Source organism: Protopterus annectens, chromosome 3.part0 (genome assembly GCF_019279795.1).
Source record: "Protopterus annectens isolate FY-2018-M chromosome 3.part0, PAN1.0, whole genome shotgun sequence".
NCBI lineage: Eukaryota > Metazoa > Chordata > Ceratodontiformes > Protopteridae > Protopterus > Protopterus annectens.
The window spans coordinates 932,515,687-932,538,812 of NC_056731.1; the positions used below are offsets into that span (position 1 = coordinate 932,515,687).

The window sequence follows — 23,126 nt, forward strand, 5'->3', positions numbered from 1 at the left end:
GATTCTCTATATAGCCAGATGGACACTAGTTTATTTAATTACTGGAAAACTATATTGTGAAGATTATGTTCCATGTTCTTTAAAATTATCAGACTCGTAAAAGTATGATTAATGCTTTAAAGTCAATAATTTCAAGACAAAGGATACCTTATGCTCTTGTATCTGACTGTGGTCAACAGTGTAGAACTTAGGAATTGAGATTCAGTGTCCAGTCCCTATCCTTAGTCCAGTGGACAAGTGGAAAGAGTAGTCCAAACAAAGAAGAATCTATTGAGTGAGTGGTAGCAAAAGGACATCTTGCGGTTTTTGGAATACCCAAATACTCCATTGCAAAGGGTTCATTCTCTCAGTAACACATGTGATAATGGGCAGAAGGTTTAAAAGCAGATGGCCTACTTCAGCTGTATTGCTAATTCTAGAAACTGGGTGGAAATCAGTAGAGACAATAGAAGACTATCAGGCTTACTGTTTGGAGGTGAAGTAAAGACTAGGTGCCATGAGAAAATCCATATTCTGAAGCTGAAATTTTTAGTAAAGCGGGTGAATGCAGATCTGTGTAGTTTGCGGGGAAGATGTCAAACTGTATAGAAGAAATTGCAGGTGTATGAATAGGAGAAATACATAAAGTTACATGAAGATGAGAATGCGTTAAATTACACTGATTGCTTAAAATTAACCATAACTAGTTGCAGCACAAAAAACTCCAGAAGCTAAATCTCCAAATGAAGTTGTAGTACAACAAGAATTGTCTCCAAAGTAAGACCAGATGTACAGTATAAACAATCATGTTAAAATTCTAAAGATATGGTAAACCATTGCAGAAACCAGATTTTAGATCCTGTGGTAAAGGGTTTAATTCCTTTGTCATTCTTTTGCCTGCTGTGTGACCTTCAGCAAGTCACTTAACCAGACAGTGATTGAGGGCAACTGGTAATTTGGGCTAGGCTTCTCAATAGTATATAGCTCTATGAACTAATAACTATATGGACAGTTACAGAGTTAATAAATTATTCTAAAGTTCTGTTGTTAAAACATGTTTGGAATTTGTTAAAATATGACTAGGCCATTACATGCTACTCATAATGTTATGGTTGATTTTAAGTGATCATTGTAAAGTAATACATACTCACAACAGAGACACATACACACACACACAAAAAACTGCACATGTGCACATATATATTTTTTATTATTTTAAAAGTGATATAGAATATGGAGTTAATGCTTTTGTACATATTCAGTTTTGCTTTGTTAGTTTTTCTTGTCAGTAGCTGCTTCATTTCTGAAGTCAAAAGTTTTTGAGCAGCGTTATAATGGTGTCATACAAATTGCTCTATGTTGCATTTCCATGATTTATAAATTGTTTTTTAATGCATTTTGGAAGGGTAGAATTTAATGTTGGTAGGACTTTACAGACTTGCAATTAATGTGTTGGATATTACAGGTACACGTTTTAGAACTTTGTTTCCAACTAGTAGTCATTTCAAGGGGACCTATATGTGTTAAAATCTTACATTAGATGTCATTTTTCATCATTGTCTTGAAATGTTACTGGGCTTTACTGGCTGTCAGGAGAGCTAAGCATTTTGCATATATTAGAAGCATAAACCTATTTTTGTTTTATTGCAGTAAACACATTAATCTGGACATGAGCATACAAACCTAACTACATTTGGATATTGCATTCTTCTTATCCCTCTGATACGAGGGGAATCACTAACCTGATCAGAAAGAATGCGCCTTTTGCATTGTTAAAACAAAGGAGTGGTATGGGGTAGGTATATAATCACTGAGGGATTCTTGGAGAGACATTGCCCTTAAAAGTACATTTACAGGCAGTCCTCAGGTTAAGGACGAGATCCATTTTTTAGTCTGTCCTTAAGTCAAATTTGTATGCAAGCCAAAACACATACATATAGTTCTTATTAAATGTCACTTAGTCAAATGTTTGCCTCATTCTAGTATTTATTTTACATTTCTTTGCATATAAAACACTTTAGAAACACTTACAAACAAAAAAATATCATAAATATACTGTATACTGTAGCTATGCTTCCTTACTTCCTATGAGCTACACTTCCTTACTTCCTATCAACAAAGCTGGTTTAAGACATCTTGTTATTAAATGCAGTGTTTATGAAGACATGTTCACACTCACACACCTCTCAACTGTACAGATTTTCGCAGAATGTCCAGATTTTAGCCTCATATTTTTGGTCCATTTTTCATAAAATTGTGGTTGTTTAGCAAAAGTCTCTCAGCTGTACAGATTTTTGCAGAATGTCCAGATTTTTGGCTCATATTTTTGGTCTGTCCTCATAAAAATCCTTGTTTTTCTGGCAAATTACCAGGATGATCTGAGGACTGAATTCACTAAATAATGACATACATGTGAGTTTCAGACTTCATATCCTACAGAAAATGTATGTTAAAACAAATCCTGTTACTCGAGCAACTTTCTAAGCTTATGAGTAATATTTAAAATATGTCCCTATTTTGTCCCCCCCCCTATTTTGTCAGTCTTTCTCCAGATTTCTTGCACTGACAGGTTGATAGGTATGTTAAAGACTGAAGTTAGAAAATAATGACAGACATTTGAGTTTGAGAATTCATACCCTTCCAAAAATTCATGCTAATGCAAAACCTGTTATTTTATCAACTTTCTAAGTTTGTAAGAGCAATATTTTGTTAAAATTGTCCCTATTTTTGGACATTTCTCAAATTTTTATTTATGGCTTTGTTCAGATTTCTTAAGAGGTATTACAAACACACACACACACACAAACAAACTTCCTCATTCATACCTGCATTCATTCACACATCGCTATCACTCTCCCGATCACACACACACACACACACACACACACACACACACACACACACACACACACACACACACACAGTCACTTCCTCATTCATACCTGCATTCACTCACACATCGCTCTCACCCTTCCGATCTCTCATACACACAGTCACTTCCTCATTTATACCTGCATTCACTCACACATTGCTGTCACTCTCCCGATCACACACACACACACACACACACAGTCACTTGCTCATTTATATCTGCGTTCACTCACACATCGGTCTCACTCTCCCGATCACACACACACACACACACACACACACACACACACACACACTCACTTCCTCATTCATACCTGCATTCACTCACACATCACTCTCACTCTACCGTCTCTCAAAATACACAGTCACTTCCACATTCATACCTGCATTCACTCACACATTGCTGTCACTCTCCCGATCTCACACACACACACACACACACACACACACACACACACACACACACACACACACACACACACACACACACACAATCACTTCCCCATTCATACCTGCATTCACTTACAGATCTCTCTCACTCTTCCGATCTCTCTCTCTCTCACACACACACACACACACACACACACACACACACACAAACACACATATACACACACACACGCACAGATTTGGGCAGCTTTGACAATTTTATTTTATTTTTTTACATTCTTTCCGACATTGCGGCAGCCCGTTCGTATCTATGGGTTGTCTGTATGTCAGATGTTCGAAACCCAGGGACTACCTGTGTGTGTGTGTGTGTGTGTGTGTGTGTGTGTGTGTGTGTGTGTGTGTGTGTGTGTGTGTGTGTGTGTGTGTTTGTGTGTGTATGTGTATATATTCCTTCAGGGGCTGAGATGTCCCTTTTGGCTAGAATGCTGAGGGAATGGAGTGACAGTTCGGGGAGATTAGAATACAGCTTTCACAGTAAAGGAAGTGCTGCCTTGGCTATATGCTGTCAGGATTCCCATTGACTGTACAGGTTAATCAATAAGTATACCTCTTTGTCTAGCATGATGGATGTTCATTGGCCATTATTTCTCCCTTGAAAATGCTTACAATTGTTTTGAAGCAGTGGATGTATCCCATACATATAGGTTCTTATAAGCCTATCTTAGTTTCAGACCATGATTGCAAGTTGTTTTTGATACTGATAGAGTTTTTTTTGTTGGTTTTGGTGAGCCTCTCATATTCAGTCATAAAACTCTCTTTTGTTAACCATGTTTGATGCCAAAAAGGCATTTGACCTGGTTGACTGGAATTTTCTGTTCTCAATACTGATATCAGTAGGAATATCCCTGTGTTTTGTTGACATGGTTAAGGGATTTTATGTGAGTTTATCTGCCAGAATTAATGTAGATGCTAGGTTATCTCCTCCTATCTGTATGTTGAAGGAAACTAAGCAGGGTTGCCCTCTATACCCATTTTTATTTGCACAGTACCTGGAGCCATTGGCTATAAGGCTTGATATCATAGCCCTTTTATACATGCAAGTTCTCACTTTATGCAGATGATCTAATATAGTTTTTTTTTTTTCAGATAACCCTGGAAGCGATATGCTAACCTTCTTCAGGGAGCTTGAAATATATCAAACTTCTTAGGGAATAAAATCAACTTTTCGAAGATCAGTGTGATTAAAATTAATTGTACCGCAATTTTTGACTTCACTTAAGCATTTCTTTTAATGGATAAGTGAAGATCAACTTATTTACTTAGGAATGAGGTTCATTAAAACTCTAGTCTCTCTTGCTAAGCAAATGTTTAGGGAAATTTTACTTAAAGGTTAAGGAGTTCTGTCAGATACAAAAATGCTCATGTCTGGACTTCTTGCAGCAGCTCCGAGGAGTCTATTTGTTCATCCATATCTGGTACTATATACTTCTCGGTCAGAAGAACCTAGAGTACAGAAAAAATTCCTTTTAAAATGTGAGGATATTAGACATTGTTATCTGTGCTAGCATGACTGGCTGAAGTTTTGTAAATAATTGTACATTACCCTGTGTTACATATGCCAGCATGATTAGTTATAATTTTGTAAATAAGTTTGCCTTTTGGTTATCACTCTGATTTATACAAGATGTTTGAATGTCAAATAGTGTTTTTCTGGTTGACCAAATGTACATGTTCTTTGTGGGGAGAATTCTGAATGTATGTTGTGTCAGCGTCAGCTGACCTAGATGTGATGTCATTGTGTGCCAGGTCTGGGAGAATATAATCTTCACTGCAGCTGTTTCTTTACTTTTCAAAAGTCTGATATGAGAGTGGAATTCTCATGGCAGCTTCTTGTTATTTTTGAAAAATATCTGCTATAAAAAACATATTATGCGTCAGTAGTTCAGTAATTGTTCAGTAATTGCTACTGCTAAACAGCTCTGGAAAACAATCTAGTTGTTTCCAAAAGAGTAGTTGTTTAGATCACTGAGGACAGACAACAGCCTGGAGTGTGGGCATAATTTTTCATCTTACCTTGCAGAAGTAAGAGTATAATCTTGCCTTGCTAAAGTGTTTAGATTAGATAGGGACAGTTAATCTTCAGATAGTCAGGGAAATACAGCTAGATAGTTAGAGGTGTTCTAAAATCAATGTGAGATCTGTCCTGCAGTATTATTTTCATATTTCCTGTGTGTGAAACTGTGATGATTATTGGACTCAGTTACTCACTATTTACATGTTTTACATCCTTTTATTTATTCTTAAATGTTTTACTACCGCTCATTGTGGCTGGTTATTTAGTTAATAATTTTACTAACTTGAGAGAGTTTAACACCGGGGCCACTCCAAAAAGTCTTACTGCTTGGAATACATGCTACCATTTGTTTTCACATCTATTTTACCTGATATATTTGAACACCCCTTTTGAAGGGTATTGTGGTATTTGACTGGTAGGAGCTGTTACCTTGTAATTTGGACAAGTAACACATCAGGTAAATCTGTGTTAGTCTTTTCCAAGAGTGTGTGTATGTGTGAATATCAGACATTTAAGAGTGAGTGTGTCAGATATCTAGAACTGGGACACAGTAGTCTTCCGTGGTTATTGTGGAGACTCATTTGGGGAACTGGAGTGAAGCATATAGTCCAGTCCCAGGTTTGGAGCCTATTCCCTGTATACTCTTAGGGGAAACTGTGTATTTCTATCCTTGCTATTAGTGACACTCTCTTACTGGAGACAGTGTAGGATTGAGATTCCTTAGTTACTGCCCCAGGGTAAAGTGGGCTCGTCACACATGTCCTGCTTCTTTGCAGTGAAAGGGGTTGTCTGATTTGGAACCATATTTGGTATCCAGGCTTAAGCTGTTCCATGGGCTTATTCCCCTGATTGTAGGACCATTTGGATGCAAATCATTTTAACTTACTTGGGAATGCTGGCTTTTTTTTTTCAAAAGCTCTCCATGACGAGGGACAACCAGTGCAGAATTATTTGAATTATTGTCATAGACTTCCTTCAGGCTATTTGCTGGGTCTTCCAACAGCCAAGGCTGGAAGATGTCTTACCAGCTGGAATTCTAAGAACTGTAGTTTACAGGCACAGGAGGTGAGAAGGCAGTTGGTTGGTTACTGCAATTGAAAATATTAGGAGCAACTGTAGGTAGGAATGGCAATTCTTTGGTCCCCACCTTTGCAAATCATTCTTACCATCCTGGGCCCCAGTGGCCCACATCCACATCGGGTTTACCATCTAGTCTCCTACCCCTCCCCCCTTCCGGACTTATTCTGAAATTGTTGGGACTGGCCGTAGATTCCAAGGGCATCCCAGGGGCTTGGCCATTTTGTTTCAATCTGAGTTTTTTTTTCTTTTATATACCCTATCCACTTCCCTTTCCCCGGACCTGTCACTCGTTGACCACATCAAGAGTAACTCCCCTTTATGGACCATGCCTCCTCTTAGGGAACGTCATTAACAAGCATCCTCCCATCCACGATAGGCACACTCATCCCACCTTGCTGCTTCATCAGTTGTCCAAGCCACTAATCGTGCCCAGATTGGCTGGGCCTTAGTCAGGGCTTTATCCCTTTATGCCACCAGAGCAGCTGGGGGCGGGGGTTTATATTGGTCTTCTTTCAATTGAGTTGAGGCTAAGAAGATGTCTTTTTATGGGAACTTGGTTAATATTATGAGGGAAACCAAGTTATTTACAGTTAGGGAAGGTGAATGGCTTTTCTGAATTAAATGAATGATTGATAGTAGAGGTGAGAATTCTTCAAGTAGGAAAAAATGTTAATTTATATCGGATACTTGTAGCAATGATATCTAAGATGACAGAGAAAGTTAGCCTTGTCTGGAAAAGAGGGAGAGACAAAGATTTCAGTTCTATGGAAAGTGTGGTCTAATCTTCTATTTACCCCCCCCCCCCGATATGCCATTTGATATAGGAGATTTAGTTTTTGCTGGTGATATAGCATTATATAATTTTGTACTACTCCTAGGTTGGCTAGAATTATTCCATTGGTCTCTGATGTCTGCTGGAGATGTTCAGGGGGTGGCTATGGGGGATTGGGCACCCATATTTTGAGAATGCCTGGTACTTCAGGAGTTTAAGAAAGAATTTGTGATGTAGCCTGGCCCAGTCTGGTGCCCCTGACCCCTGGCCTACTTTTGTTGGGGCTTCATGATGGTAAACTATCAGATAGGTCAGATTGATATTTGAAGCAGTCATTGATTCTTGCAGGGAAAAAATGTGTAGCTACTAAATAGAAACAGACTTTGCCTCCTAACAAGGAGATATTGGATTTCATGAAGATAATATCCAAACTTGCAGTTGGCATAATGATTAAGGTCTTTGCCCCCAAACACCACATACAGAATTCCATCCTGATGTCCAACCAGTGCGTGTGTGAAATTTGCATGTTCTCTCCCATTGTTTCCATGAGGTTCCTCTCATCTCCCCAAAACAGCTTGGTGATTTTTCTATCTCATACTCACTCAAAAATTGAATGGAATTGTTGGCAGCAGCACAGAATTTATGTGGTGCTTGTCAAGGGAAGAGTTGTGTAGACCAACTGCTTTAGGCATCAACTGTTATGCACAGTGCCCTCAAGACAGGAGAAGATGAATCAAAGACTGCATGCCGTGTTATGGATAGCCACTCAATGGTATAAAAATTGCCTCTAGTTGATTTAGTCACATTGACCAATGTCACCAAAAATGAGCATGAGTTTTTGATGGTGAAAAGTGTGTTGAGGACTTGGCCTACTACAATGTACACCAGGGACCCATGCTAACAGTGAGAGGGATTTGTATACCTGTTTTGGCCAGCGTCTGTCCAACATAAAGCCCAGCAGTACTGGGTCAATAAGCTACTTGCCCAGTCTTGATTTCCAGGAGTAGCTCAGCTAAGCAAAATCTGGACTTAAAAACCATCAACCTGACAAACATAAACTAAGGATTGCTACACTTAATACAGAGTCACAGAGAGAGTATACCTTGAAAGTGGATCAAATGATGGTAGGAAAGAGACTGGACATTGTTTGTATCCCAGAGACAAAGTAGAAAGGAAGTGCAACAAAGCCATTTGGCTAAGGATCCAGAGTCTTCTACTTAGGGATAGGACAGACTAGAAGTGATGTGGGAATTGTGATGAGGGAAATTCTTCTGAAGACCATGAGGGACATCTTCAGAATCAGCGTATGAAAAACAGAGTCAGTGATAGACTTGTGGCAGTCAGACTCCAGTGTAATGACAGGACAGTATTTATAATCTCAGCCTATGATCCACAGTAGGGCTGTGATGAAGAAGAAAAGAGTGCATTCAGGCAGTTGTTGCAGGACGCATGCTGTGTGTGTGGGGGGGAGGCTGTGTGTCACTTTTGGCAAGTGTGTATACTCTCTAAAGCCCAGCAGCCCTGCATTAATAAGCTACTGGCTGGCCAGTGCCCAGTTGACCAGTTTAGGTAACCTGGGGTAGTTCCTTTGAGTGAAAACTGGATGCAAAACCAGTCAATCTGCCAAACATGTACTAAGGATACAAGGAATATCTGGTTTGGCAACAAAAATAAAGGAGAGGCCAAGCTAGACTTCTTATTGGTGAATGGCTTGATGGTGGCCAGCACATGATTAAGTAAAAGAGGCAGTTGCAAGATCATATGCAAGTAGCCAACATGCAACTCAATTAGACTTCTGTCTAGTAAGGAAGGGCATCAGGATAGAATCAGAAATTGCAAAGTCCTCCCCGGTGAAACAGTCAACCTACAGCATATAAACCACTGGTGGCCACAATCAACTGCAAGTTGGTAGAGAAGACTCTAAGGTCAACATTGACTAGTCTAGAGCAACTATAGGAGGATGCTTCAAATAAGTCCCCTTAGAGGGAGAGCAGTTCTGTCGGCTTTGTATGAACTTGGAGACTCTTTTGAGGATAAAATATTTGGTAGTGATCAGGCAACAAAGACATGTGTAGCATTTGAATAAGTAGGCAGGGGGGATTATCTCTCCCTCTGTACCTCACCTGCCAGGAAGCAATGCACTGCTAGCATTAGACCATTAATCATGATATGTTTACAGTACTGTCCGTATCTCTGTTGGCGAGAGGGAATCAAAATTCATTGCAAATTCCCTAAGCAAGACTTATGCTGAAACTGCATCTTCAGTAAGAGAGAAAAACACTGTGTATGCATTTGTGTACATGTGTGTATGTGTTTGCATGCTCACCAATATAGAAAAGATTTTCTGGATGTGAAGCATCCTGGAAACTTAGATAATTTGTTTTTTCCCAGCTTCTTTTCCCTTTAAAATAACACAGAGTATAAGATGTAAGATGCTTTCTTTCTGAACTGGAGAGTTTCTGTTTATGTTTCTCCACCATCCCCTTCAACCTCCTGTGTGCTTGTAGAGGGTCAAGAAGAAAAAGCAAAGATCTACTTGGCTTTCTGTTCCAGGGAGAATATGGTTTCCGGCTCTTCATATTCTGGCCTCTCCAGAGACAATCCTAATCTGTGTGATGGACATTTTAGGCAACTGGTAGAACATTCATCTCAATATCAAGGCTTGATTCTTCTAGTTCCTCCTCTTAGCCAAACAGATCTTTCACTGAAGGTTCCAATAGGTACTGAGGCTGCCAAGAAACCCTCCACTAGGTATACCTGTGCAGCTAAGTGTAAAAGGTTGTCCATCTTCAAGTGGAAAAATCCCTTTCTCCTGCCTTTGCTGAAGTTACTGGTCTAACTGACCTGTATTGGTGTCTTTTTGATTTGGGCATTAGTTATTCCATAGAGAGAGTGTATGCTTCTGCTTTCTCTAAAAACGTTAACCATTTGAATGGCAGAACTCTCATTTAGCTCAGGATAGTTAAGCAGTTTCTGAAGTAGGTATGCCATCTTTCTGAAGTGGGTATGCCATCTTTGTCAAGATTAAATTTAGTCATGTGTTTTTTTTCAGCTAGCAGGCTCAGTGTATCTAAAGTGTATCTTTTGGAAGACCTTGGTCTAGGTGCCCTTTGCATCTGCTAGCAAGATTTTAGAACTTCAGGCCCTTATTATATGCAACATTTCCCCATTTTCACAAGAACCAGGTCTCCTGTAGTATTAAAACTCTTTTTTACCAAAATTATTTTCGGAGCTCTCACTTAACTAGTTCACTCATTTCCCATTTTTTCAGTGATCAAGTTAGAAGTGACAGTACCACTCACACTTTGGATAGGCATCACAGGGTGGGATTTTATGTTAGCCAGGTTCATGAGTTCAGCTGTATGACAGACCTGTAATTTTTTTTTGTTCTAAAGAGAGCAATTGCAAAGTAATTATATCCAACTAGATTGGCAATAACATTATTTCTTGCCACCAATGAATCAGCTTTTGGTTGTTAAAGTCCAGTGTGTCTTTACAAGTGATAAGATTGTATTTTAGGCTTGTTTTAAGAATTTGTCTATTAGAGACACTTGTGCAGTGTGCAGCTAGATGTCAATCTGTACTGTTCCCAAGTAATACAGATTGAGTTTGCTCCAAGTGTAGTACTTCCTTTTCCACTTACATGGTTCAGGATTCAGCTTTCTAAACTTCTTTTGTTTGGGGGGATACTGTTTGGAATTTTTCTAGAGCTATTTGCTCACTGTGAAGTGACTGTGAAGAAAGATATGACAAGTATGTGACTACTCACAATATCAGCTGATGTGTGAAAGGGCTGTCTGCAGTAGGTGCTTAGTTATCCTCCTACCATCTCATGCCAACTACTACTAACTGAGCATCTGCAAATAGTTCAGGTTGATAGTTTTATGTTCTTGTACAGTTTTTTTTTTTTTCTTGTTGCTGTAGAGCACCTATGATCTGTGGAACCTGAACTGGAAAACCTAGAACAGGTATGTCCTCTTAGTTCAGTGCAGGGAATCCACAGAATGTATCTGTGTTGAGGGCACTCATACACCCTAGTGTGAAAACTCAAGATCTTTGAAGAATTGCCATGACAGGACTTGCAGATGATAGATTTCTGCTACTGTACACTGCAGTAGGACCTCTCGAAGATTACCTGATATGAGAATACTCACATTTGTTAAATTTGGGCCTAACAGCAGGCTTCATCTTTTACGAGTGACACCAACCGTCATTTATTACATTTTAATAACTGCTGAGCCAAGCCTTTTTCATTGGAGACCCTTAGAGAAAACACTAAAGTGTATATTCACTAGCATCTAATAACTTTTGGTACTGTTACCCTGATAACTTTTATTTAAATGGCATAATATACAACAGCTTTGAAACAAATGACTGTGTGATATTAACACGTGTTCTATTTTAGGAATACCAAGAGAATGCCAGCCTTGTAATTTCTGAAGCAGGACTCAGGCAGGTGGTTTACATTTTCAAGTGTAACAAGTCTACAGTGCGGATCAAAGGCAAAGTAAACTCAATTATAATTGGTGAGTTGACATTGTTCTGAATATCTAGTGGTTTGACTGTTAGAAAATTCAATACTGCTGAGCTATATGGTACTAACATGAAAAAAATTTGTAAAATTGTATTCAATGTTTTTCCAGATAATTGCCAAAAGCTGGGTCTTGTGTTTGACAATGTTGTGGGTATTGTTGAAGTGATCAATTCAAAAGATATTCAGATTCAGGTAAGCAGCATTTCCTTTGTACGTCCATCAAGTCATCTAGAGTGCACTTTGACTATTTTTTTCATTTTTGTATTATTTAGTTGTGTTTCAAATGCCATTGCTTTCATCAGCTGTACTTTACAATAAAGCAGAAAGGTCATCACCATTCCATGAACTGCATCACATATGTTGTGCAGATATATTTTATTAGACTTATTGTAACCTGAAAGTGAAACACGAGTTAGGACTTCTACATATGCTGTGGTTTGCATAAACTGCAAAGCTTCCTAGGTATGACATTATTTTTATGGAAACTAGATGGCTATATTATCCTCAGTATTAGATGTTTGAGTTAAATGGCTGACATCATGTGTCTTCCACCAGTTAGGCAAATAAGCATAGCCTTTTCAGCGTGTTAGACTACTACTCTAAGTAAGTAAAACAGCTGTGATTTAATACAATATTCTGTTCATCTAGGCTGCCCCCACTGTATATTCCTTTCATATGATGCCTGCATTCTGTTTCAAGTATGATAATTAACTGCTTCAGAAATACAGGTTAACTCTATTTCCACCTGTCAACAGTGGTTATTGAGTCAGTGCTTTCAAATTTCTCCATAGATTAAAATTGTAAAACTTCCTTTTGTCAACCTTTTTTTGAATAAGTTCTACATACGATTTTGTGGTTAAATGATCTCTGTTCTTGTTGTATGTCTCTTCATTTTTATACATATTTGATTATTTACCTTGTATATATTCTTGTCACTGCAAAATGTATATTTTTATTACACTAGAAAAACGGCTGGCTTCCTATTTCATCCAGGTCAGGTTTCCATTTTAACACCATTACTTTTAAACGTTTTCATGAAGGATACCATCCCCCACTCCCTAATTAACTAAGTATCAGAAATGGCAACTACTCTCTTACAAACACGGACTACCACATTTCACACTGTCCTGCTGTGAAAGAGCATTCTTTAAAATAACATCTGTAACAGCATTTGAGGAGATTAAGGAGACTGGGTAACTTAAATTGTTCAAGAAGTCTCTTAAGCTACACCTTGTTGATGAAGATACATGGAACTGCTTTTGAAATGTGGGATGATTTTTGCAAAATACTTCATAACCTTTTTAATAATCCTCTCTGCTTTCAGTAATGTATTTTTGTATCTTTGAGTTTCTCTAACTTGGAGTACAAAGATGGTGGGAGTTGCCTACCATGCTTTTGTAGTCTGTAGCATTTTGTATGCATCAGTATAGGAAGCTGATAAAGTTTGTAACTTTGCTTAAAGAAAGAAAATATATGTTTCTTTCTAGCCTGTCCCGATGACTATATTATATGTGTATATGTTTTATTTCTCTTGTTATCATTATGCCCCACACAAGTTAGAATTTTATCTGCACTTGTATCAAGTTGTCCACATCTTCAGTTTTTGCTCTTACATATATTTTTCAACTCATTTTATTCTGGTGACACTTTGCCAGTATTTCCGTTACTGTTGTCTTATATTAAACCATATACCAGTTTGTCATTGCCTTTGTGGACCAGGCCATGACTGAAAAGGGTCAATGAACCAGTTCACTTGCCAGGTTCACAAAAGTATAATAAATAAAATAAGTAAATTCAGACAGCAGTACTTTCCATTTCAATTAGTTTGGCATCACCGAATCAGGAAGACTTCAGTTTCTAAACATTCAGCCAGCAGGTCTTCAGTTCAGTCCAGTTTCTGAAAGTTTTACAGATATATATATATATATATATATGTATGTAAATATATATATATATATATATATATATATATATATATATATATATATACATACATACATACACGTGTGTGTGTGTGTGTGTCGTATCTCATTTGCAGGTGTAATTTCAGTGTGCATTATGAGAGTCCTCCAGTAAGAAGGATAGCTTTTCGTATATGATTGTCATCAATACATTTTTGTACTTTGCCAGTGATATTATATTGCATATCTCTAATGTCTTTGTGTCTGTTCAGAGTTTACCTGTGCTGCTTTCTAATTTATGTCCTTTCTTTCTAAATATATGTCAAATATGCTTGAGGCAGACTGACATGAATTTTTCTTTTCTGTCTGGGAAAAATCTTTAAAGTTTCTATCTATGTAGCTTCTGTTTCCTATTATGAATCTGTTCAGTCTAAACAGAATGCAGTTTTGAAAAGAAAAAAGTTACTAAACTGTTCTGAGGTGGGAATGCCCCCATGGTGCGGTGGGATATAACCCTTTCTACACCCCATATTACCCTTGTTTGGTTAGCAGCATGGGTGCTCAGGGAGAGAATGGGAGTGAGCAGATGATGTCATGCTGCCTTTACAGGGGCGTGGCAGCCTACTGTCATTGTAGTAAGCAGTGTATGAACCTGGCAAGCTCTGTGATGCAAAAGCAACGAGTCGCTTAAGTCAGGTGGTTGTATATGCACCTTCTGAGGGTAGTGATAGTGGAGCTGTCATGGCTGCAGCTAGGAGGCAAGAGTTAGTGCACACTTTGCAGCAGTATGACACTGTAACAGCATCCTTGATCTCCTCATGTCCCTCTGAAGTGGGATGTTTTGAGACCAGGGGAGGCTAAGGCAGGTCTGGTAAACCCAGTGAATGAGGAGAAGAACTAGTGGCTGCTAATCATCAGCTGCAGAGAGGAAAAAAAGATATTCTGAGGTGGGTTATGTTGCACATGTGCAGTAGAACACAGTTTGCAGTAATTTTAGTTCAAGTTAAATTCTGTACTGTTGTAACTTGTCAGTCTGATAGCAAAGTAATTCTGTGTTGTAATAGTGTCAAATTATGTCCATACTTTTGAACTACAAATATTAACATTTGTGCATATCCAGAATTATTAATTCCTTAATTCTTCATCTATTTCCTAGCTTGTATAAAGAAATATCAGTTGATAACTGATTTTTTTAATAAAACAACTGATTCTCAGTTTAGTGTAAACCCATGTCTTATATTGTTTTTCTCTGTTGCTTTTATAGCTGCAGTGCCCTCTACTTGTGGCATTAATTTCCCTTTTCTGACCCTTTGTCCAGCCTGAGTGAGTTTAAGGCAGCTGTCTGACACCATATTTTTCATCTTTATGTTAAGTTGCCACTGCTGCATACAACAATCCCATTGTCCCACTGTACTCATCCCTCATTAGACCCATTGTAGAATACAACGCCCCATTTGGTATGTACCTCTCAAGACATCTGCAACAACTGGAAAGGCTGCAGAAATACCTCACTAAAAGAATCACAGGCCTAAAGCAGATGCCCTATGCTGACCGCCTTAAAAAACTCCAGCTATACTCTGTCGCATATCGTCTACTCAGAGGCAATCTCTGCTTAACATAAAAGGCCATGTCAAACCCAGAGCTGTTGGACATGCTACACTTAAAGAAATCCCAATCCCTCAGAGCCACATGCTCCAGGGATCTAAACCTTGTCATCACAATAAACAAAACATGCTGAAGGGATAGGTTCCTGACCCAGAGACTCCCCAGACTCTGCAATAGACTGCCCATACATGTCAAGCAGAGCGCCTCATTGGCCCTCTTCAAAAGGAACCTTGACGATTGGATGGGAGAAAGGAAATTCACCCCGGGGATCACGTCAGTCGCCCTGCTAGACAGGGGTCCAGGGAAGTAAGTAGTGTGGGAAGAAATAGCCAGGGAATTGTTATGGCTAGGCTTGTATAGGCCCTAGGGCCGATAGCCTAGTACCAACCTGTGAACCTATGGTGCCTGTGTTAATACAGGCACCATAGGTTCATAGGTTGGTACTAGGCTATGAACCTATGGTGCCTGTGTTAATACATTTAAAAATGTTCCTTTTGAAAAAGAATAAATAAAGTGAGATATAACTTGATTGTGTTCTTGTTTCTTTCACCAATTGTTAGTACTGTCTGTGTTTTTTGTAACAGCTGATTGACCTTGGAAGAGTGCATCCTCATTTCTTAATTATGCAATAGTATTAAACCACTTGAGTAAGAATAAATCCTAATAATCTGTACAGTAGTATTCACCAATAAAGCCAAGCATATTGTAATCTCTCTAGTTTTAGTTACTGAGATTTTTATATATTGTATATAATTAAGCATGTGAGGCACCTGGCAATTAATTAAGCTGTGTTGAAGCATTATGTCTTCTAGTGTTATAATAGGTTTGCTAGTAGCAGAGCTGCAGTAACTGCTTCTCAGTATTGTTCTAGCATTATCTCTCCATGACTAGATTTTAGCTCACCAGGACCAGCTCATACTACAAAGTTTTAACATTGTGAATTGTATAGGATCAGGGTGGGTGGTACATTTTGCATGTGAACTTGGTAGGTGGCATACTGTATTAGCACTGTGAGGCAAGCACACATAGAATTTGATCCATTGTGTGTTTACTTTTATGGAATTTGATATGCAGATGTACTGCATACTGGCCTTGTTCCATTGTGCACCCATGATTATGAGTAGGGTGCAAAGTCAGAATTTCAGCGGTTACAGTTTCAAATTTACAGTATAATGCTCAGAGTTCTATCACTGTAAAAATTTGAAAATCACAATTCCTTTCAAGGAATGCTAACACATATTTTCCCTGTAGTTTTTCCAAATTAATGTTCCCACTGTTGCTCTCCAATACTACCATGCTTCAGACTGTCATTGGGCAACCTTGATTCCACACACGTGGGTAAAAGAGGTGGTTTCTGTAGCTTATACGGTAGCATTTATTTCAATGTCCATTTCTTGTTCCCTGCCATATAAATTAGGATGGCCCTCACCTTAGTATGCAGTTAATTCATAAAAATGCAGTTCTGTGAGTTTCCATGCAAGAAAGATAGGCTTTTTTATGCTTGTTTCATAATTCCAAAAAAGGAATGGCAAATGGAAACCATGTTTATATTTGCCCAATCTGAACAGTGTCCATAAACTCTGCACCCATAAGAAAAAAAAATTCAGAATGGTGACTTTACAGCTTACTTTCAATTTTACCTTAAATTTTAGTTTAGACGGTAATTCTGGCTTAAGTTGTCTGTTTGTACATTCCCTTAACAAAGTCCTACTGTAAATTTATCAGATTTCTTACAGGAAATCGGAATGTCACCCTCACTTCCTGAACATTTATCATTTCTGCAATTCCATATATATATATATATTTTTTTTTTTATGAAGTACTTTGCTTCAGCATTTACTTATCTCAGAACTTTTGAGAGTTTACATTTAGCCCTTTATGAATATATTCTCTGAGGAGTATCTAGTAAATGTTTTGGTCTACCCATTTTACATTCTCTTTTCCTGATAATAATTTGTTCAGTTAGTAGTGCATTTCATCAAGGGAACCAGCACAGGTCTCACACTTGCTAAGTGTTGATATAGGATTTTGTAGGACTCCCTCTGTATCCTGAATTGTTTCTTGTTTTCTCAGGTTTTTTTACCATTTTTAGTGGTGCACATCTCCCTGTTGTACCAAACGCAATTTCTGGTGTGCAGCAGCCTTGCATTGTGTTTAAGAATTTCAGTCTTATTAGCTTCATTGTTCATACTTTACTATTTACATTTTAATTTTTATTTGTTAACAGGAAGAGAGCAGTGATCCTAATGAACCATTTTGAGGTGGTCTGGAAATACAGAACTGAGAGCAGTAAACAAAAAGAAAAGTTAAATATGAGGACATTTACAATGAGTAGAAATCAAAAATGAATACTGATGTAGGTTAATGTAAGGATAAAATTTCTCTGTACGAATAAAGTTTTCAGCCATGGTGGGAAACTCCTACAGGCTTCCATACACAATGCATATTTTACCTAAGCTTTGAACCACAGTGTGGATGCATGTGACTACAGTAGTAAATTTAAGCAAACAACCAAGCTAAGGAGCAAAACAGTGTTACAGTTCTCTTTTTTACAAAAAAAATGCCTTAAGTCCATCTAAAAGAATTTAAAAAATAATAATTGATAGAACCAGCAGTAAATAAATAAAATAAAAGTAAAAGTGAAGTAGAACATCCAAAAAGGAATTGAATCCATTAAGAAAAATAGAATTTGTACTTCTACAGTCAGACTCCTGTCCTGTTAGCGATTTGTCATTATTTTGAAGGCAGACACAGTTACTTTACTGACTCTGAAACAAGAGAAAATGCATTTTTAGTCTTGCAGTGCCATTGAACAATAGCTGACATTGGTTGCTTTGAATGACAATGAGAAACAGGCATCTTCATCAGTACCTGCATTGTGTAAGCATCAAAGATTCCAAAGGTGAAGTCTGTTTTAGTGATGTATAGAAGTAAAACTCTGACTATGGCTTAGGCAAACCATGTTCGAATAGGGGTTGAGCAATTGATAGTGCAGGCAGGAAGGATGAGTATACTAATCCTGGAGGAGGGAGGCACACACTCAGGGCAGACTTCTGTGGTTTAATCTCCCTGGAGAAGACCGTAAAGTGCAACTCCATTGTGCTGTATGGGTGTGTGGTGGTGGGGGCAGTGCAGTCTTGCTGAAGTCAGGGGCAGTCCAGCATTAATGTCAGTTGCATCCATTGCATACTTCACTTAGAGCATGTTACTGAATGAGCATGGGAGCTGGGGTTATTCCTGGGCAGCAGTAGGGTGTTCATAGGTTCATAGGTAGGTACTAGGCTATCTGCCCTGGGGCATTTATAAGGCTAGCCAGAATGTGTTGGCTTTCGCCTCCCTTTTAGACTAGATTCCTGAGCCTGTGTCCAGCAGGGCCATAGAAGTGATCCCAGGAGCAAATTTACGATTTTCCATCCACTCATCAAGATTTCTCTTGAAGAGGGTCAGCGAGGGGCTCTACCTAACATGGACTGGGATTCTATTCCATAGCGCAGGAAGCCTTTGGGATATGAATCTATCCCTCCAGCATGTCCTATTTATTGTTGTGCTAAGGTTTAAATCCCTGGAGCGTGTAGCTCTAATGGATCTGGTTTTCTTGAGGTGGAGCATGTCCAACAATTCCGGGTTAGACATGGCCTTGTATGTCAGGCAGAGATCACCTCTGAGTAGGCGGTAAGCAACTGAGTAGAGCTGGAGTTTCTTTAGTTGAGCTGCATAGGGCATCTGGTTGAGGCCCACGATCCTCTTGGTGAGGATTTTTGAGGTCTCTCCAGCTGTTGCAGGTGTCAGGTAAGGTACATCCCAAATGGGGCATTGTACTCAATTATGTCCCTGATGAGCGATGATTAGAGGGGCACAGTGACCTCTCTTGATCTAGATGTGAGCCCTTTTGTGATTAGGCGGGCTATATAGATGGTTTTTCTAACCACTTTGGCAATGTAATTGTCAAAGGAGAGGTTGCTATCTACTTGGGTCCCCAGATCCCTGATTACTTCTTACGTAATTAGTGGATTACCTCCTATATGGTAGTTTGTGGGCACTTTGTTTTTCCCAAAGGGGATGACTATGCATTTTTTTGCTTTTAGCTTGAGGCCATGGTTCTGACACCAGGTATCAGTCTCCGTAAGGCCCTTCTGGAGGATGCTTGTGTCAGCCGGAGAGTCGATTATGGCTCCCAGTTTGCATTCATCTGCGAACTTGGTCAGACACAGTCCTCCCGTGTTTGCCTGTACCTCAGAGAAGTATATACCGAACAAGAGGGGTCCCAGGACTGATCCCTGTGGGACGCCACTTGTAACTGGTTTAGAGTCAGACATGACACCCGTGACTCTGACCATGTGAGTTCTATCCCTGAGCTAGTTTGCAACTCATCTTGTGACATATGGGTTAATATTTAAGCTGGTAAGCTTATTTATGATACCAGAGTGGGGTATTGTGTCGAAGGCCTTTGCGAGGTCTAGGTAGGCTGTGTGGACTACATTTCCCTCATCTAAGGCTTTGGTAACTGTTTCAAAGAAGTCAGCTAGGTTTAAGAGGCAAGATCTGCCCTTAACAAAGCCGAATAGGGTGGGTCCAGTGTTTGGAGGTTCCCAGTGTCTTTGTTTATGAGATCCATGATGATGCGCTCCATAGCCTTGCAGACCAGGCTAGTCAGGCTTATAGGGCGATAGTTCCCAGGATCCGTTGTGGCGCCACCTTTGTGGAGCGGGATCACTGTTGCTGTACGCCATTCTTTGGGTACATAACCTGTGGTAAGGCTGAGTTGGAACAGTGAATTCATGTGAGGGTTTAGTTCGTTTTGGAGCTCGTGTAAGATGCAGCCCGGGATACCATCTGGTCCCATTGATGCTGTGTTTTTTACTTTGGAGAGGGCTGCTTTCACCTGTGTGTCTGTGATGTCTGGGGGACTGCATTCTTCTGGGATAGACACAGGCCCTTTTGGGGGGGAAGGGAGGGGGAGTTTGCACTGAACCTGTCCGCCAGGATGTTGGCAATGTCTGTGGGTTCAGTGTATTTTGTGCCATTTTGCACCAGCTCAGAGCAGATCTGAGAGCTGCCACCCAGATATTTGATGTAGCTAAAGAACGCCTTGTGATTATCTTTAGAGTCTTTGGCGATTTTTCTCTCGAAGCTGGCCTTTGATGATTTTATGAGGGATCGAAGTTTCTTGCTAGTACTGATCAAGGATGCCTTCTCTTTTTGGGATTTTGCCTTGTCATGTAATAGTTTCCTCCTTCTGTTGTATAGCTTATTTATGGCCGGGGTACACCAGACTGGTCTCCTGTTCTTGGAGGAGTGAGTCTTGGTTTTACTTGGGATGGCACAATCCATGCATTCCTGTAGGTGCTCATAGAGTGCATTTGTAAAGGATTCTGCGGTTTGGGTAGCATTTTCCATTAGCCCGGGGGCTTTGAAACTTTCCACCTTGGTCTTGAGAAGTGTGAAGTTTGCTTTTGAGAAATTTTTCACAGTGGTTTCCTTGGCTGGAGGTGGGTTCGGGATATGGATGTCCATTGTGATAAGTTTATGGTCTGATCTTACCAACGAGGGATTTACCTCTGGTGTGGAACATTGAGCCCCCATGTTGGTGATGACCAAGTCCAATATGTTGTCCCCTCTTGTGGAAGTGGTGACCAGTTGTTCCATGGCATTTGAGTTTATAAACTCCAGGAACTGTTGGGCAAAAGAGTTGGGACTTGAGTAGTTTTCCCAGTCAGTGTTTGAGTAGTTGAAATCCCCCAATATCATGGTGTTTGGTGAGACCTTCATATTCTCCAATGTTCTCAGGAATGCCGAGTGGGGATCCTGAGACAAGGTGTTGGCCAAGTTGTCTCAGTCTCCTCACAAGCCCTGAACATTAATCAGAGTTTTTCTTCGATTGGCTAAAGTATGTCCAGTAGACCTAGTTGACAAAGAGAGACCCTGGGAGTAGCTGATGGTTAACTATAGAAAACAAAAACAGATCCAAAAAAATATTCCTAAGATGATGTTAAAGAGGTAACTAATCCAGAAGTTTACCATGCAAATTTGAGATGTGCCAAGTCACCTGTTCCTTCTGTACCATCCATTGAGGAAGTTGTGTCTATCTCTGTAGCAAAATATTCAGAATTGACATTGGTTCCCTTTGTGGAACTGGTGTAAATCTGAATTCAGGCTCTAGAAAGTTGACCTGCTTTTGCACCAAGAAAGATCTTGGAAGAAAAGAAGAGAGTGAAAAATGTCATTCTCATACTTCATTTAGAAGATGAAAAAGAAGTTATGTGTTCACTATAACATTCCATCTGTGTTGTCCATTTTCATTCTTCCTTAACAGTTGGGTTTGGATCCACTTCTGGTGTTATTTTAGCTCGTGGCTCCTCCTTACCTATAATGCACCAACCCCTAACATACCTCAGATCTTGTTTGCTGGTTTACAAATGTAAGAAATATATCATATGTTATAGATAAAGGAAGCCATAATCTGCAGCTCAGCATAAAGGATAGAGGTGTCCTTTTAATTTCTCTTTCTTCCAGAAATCACTTGGCAAAGAGGTTGGGGGTTGGTGGGTGGGGGGGGTTGAGGAAGAATGAAAATGGACAACAGAGATGGAACGTTATGGTGAGTACATAACTTCTTTATCTGATGTTGTCAATTTTCATTCATTCCTCAACAGTTAGAACAGAATACCCAGCTACCTAATATCCCGATTGGACTCTAAAGAAGGATATTCCTGAGCACAGTTGAACCAAAAGCTGCTGTTTCTCTCGAGACCAGATCCAGTTTGTAATGAGTAATAAAGGTATGAGGACTGGCACAAGTTGCAGCTGCACTTATGTTGTCCATGGAAGCCCTAGATAGAAACACTAAAGAAGTAGCCATGGACTTAGCTGAATGGGCTTTTAATGGTTTTGGTAGGGACAGGCCCAACTTGTATGCAATCAGTCAGTCATCTGGCTAGAGTTGCTTTTGCCACTGATCTGGCGGCGCAGTGGTGCAGTGGTTAATGCTGTCGCCTCACAGCAAGAGGTTCTCCAGTTCGATTCTCGGCTGGGGTACCTTCTGTGTGGAGTTTGCATGTTCTCCCTGCATTCGCGTGGGTTTCCTCCGGGTACTCCGACATGCTTCTGGAGCATTTCTCCCCGGACCTCCACTGGAAACAGGATCCTTGGAACCTAGTCGGACTTTCCCGGTCAACAAATGTTAAATAAATAAAATAAAAAATTAAATCTGCCCAATTTTTAATCTGCAAAGGAGATAAAGAATTGGTCTGTTTTTCTAAAATCCTTTGTTCTATGTAAGTAAAAATGCAAATGTCTATGAGCATCTAATAGGTGTAGTGTATATTCATCTTTATTTGTGAATTTAGAAAAAAATGGCAGATTGATGGACTGGTTGATGTTGCATTCTGAAACCACCTTATGAAGGAAAGAAGGATTAGTTCATAATGTTACTCTAGCCTTGTGAAAAATCAGGTAAGGAGATTTAGAAGACAAAGCTTGTAATTCTGAAAATCTTTTGGCAGAAGTGATTGCTACTAAAAATATAGTCATCCAGGTCAGAAACTTAAGATTGCATTCTGCTGCTGGTTCAAAGGGAGAATGAATCAAGGCCTGTAGTACCAGGTTTAAGTCCCATGGTGGAGTTGGGTCTTTTATAATGAGGTCTCAAGAGAAGATTGCCTTTCAAGAAGGCTTTATAAAGTTTACATGAAATCAAGGAAGAGTTCTCAAACCTAGTATGAAAATTAGAATTGGCTGCCAATTGAACTCTAGGTCCTTTGAGGGGTCGAAAAACATACTCCCAATGCAGAGAGAGGCTTTCTGTCCTGCTCGCACTTGGAGAGCTTGTACTTCACTTTGGGATCAAATAAGAAGGTTCCATCGAAAGGAGCATTGATGAAAGAGGACTTGAAGGGCTCTGCAAAGTCACACTAGTGCATC

General features: G+C 39.5%; 1 protein-coding gene across 1 annotated transcript in view; it reads left to right on the forward strand.

The window, feature by feature from the left end:
• LOC122796955 (adenylyl cyclase-associated protein 2-like) overlaps positions 1-23,126 on the forward strand; it is a 750,428-nt gene that overhangs the window by 478,312 nt on the left and 248,990 nt on the right. Inside the window, exons 7-8 of the mRNA XM_044065728.1 lie at positions 11,572-11,692; positions 11,810-11,892. Of these exons, the coding sequence (XP_043921663.1) occupies positions 11,572-11,692; positions 11,810-11,892 (204 nt within the window). The remainder of the gene's footprint in view (positions 1-11,571; positions 11,693-11,809; positions 11,893-23,126) is intronic.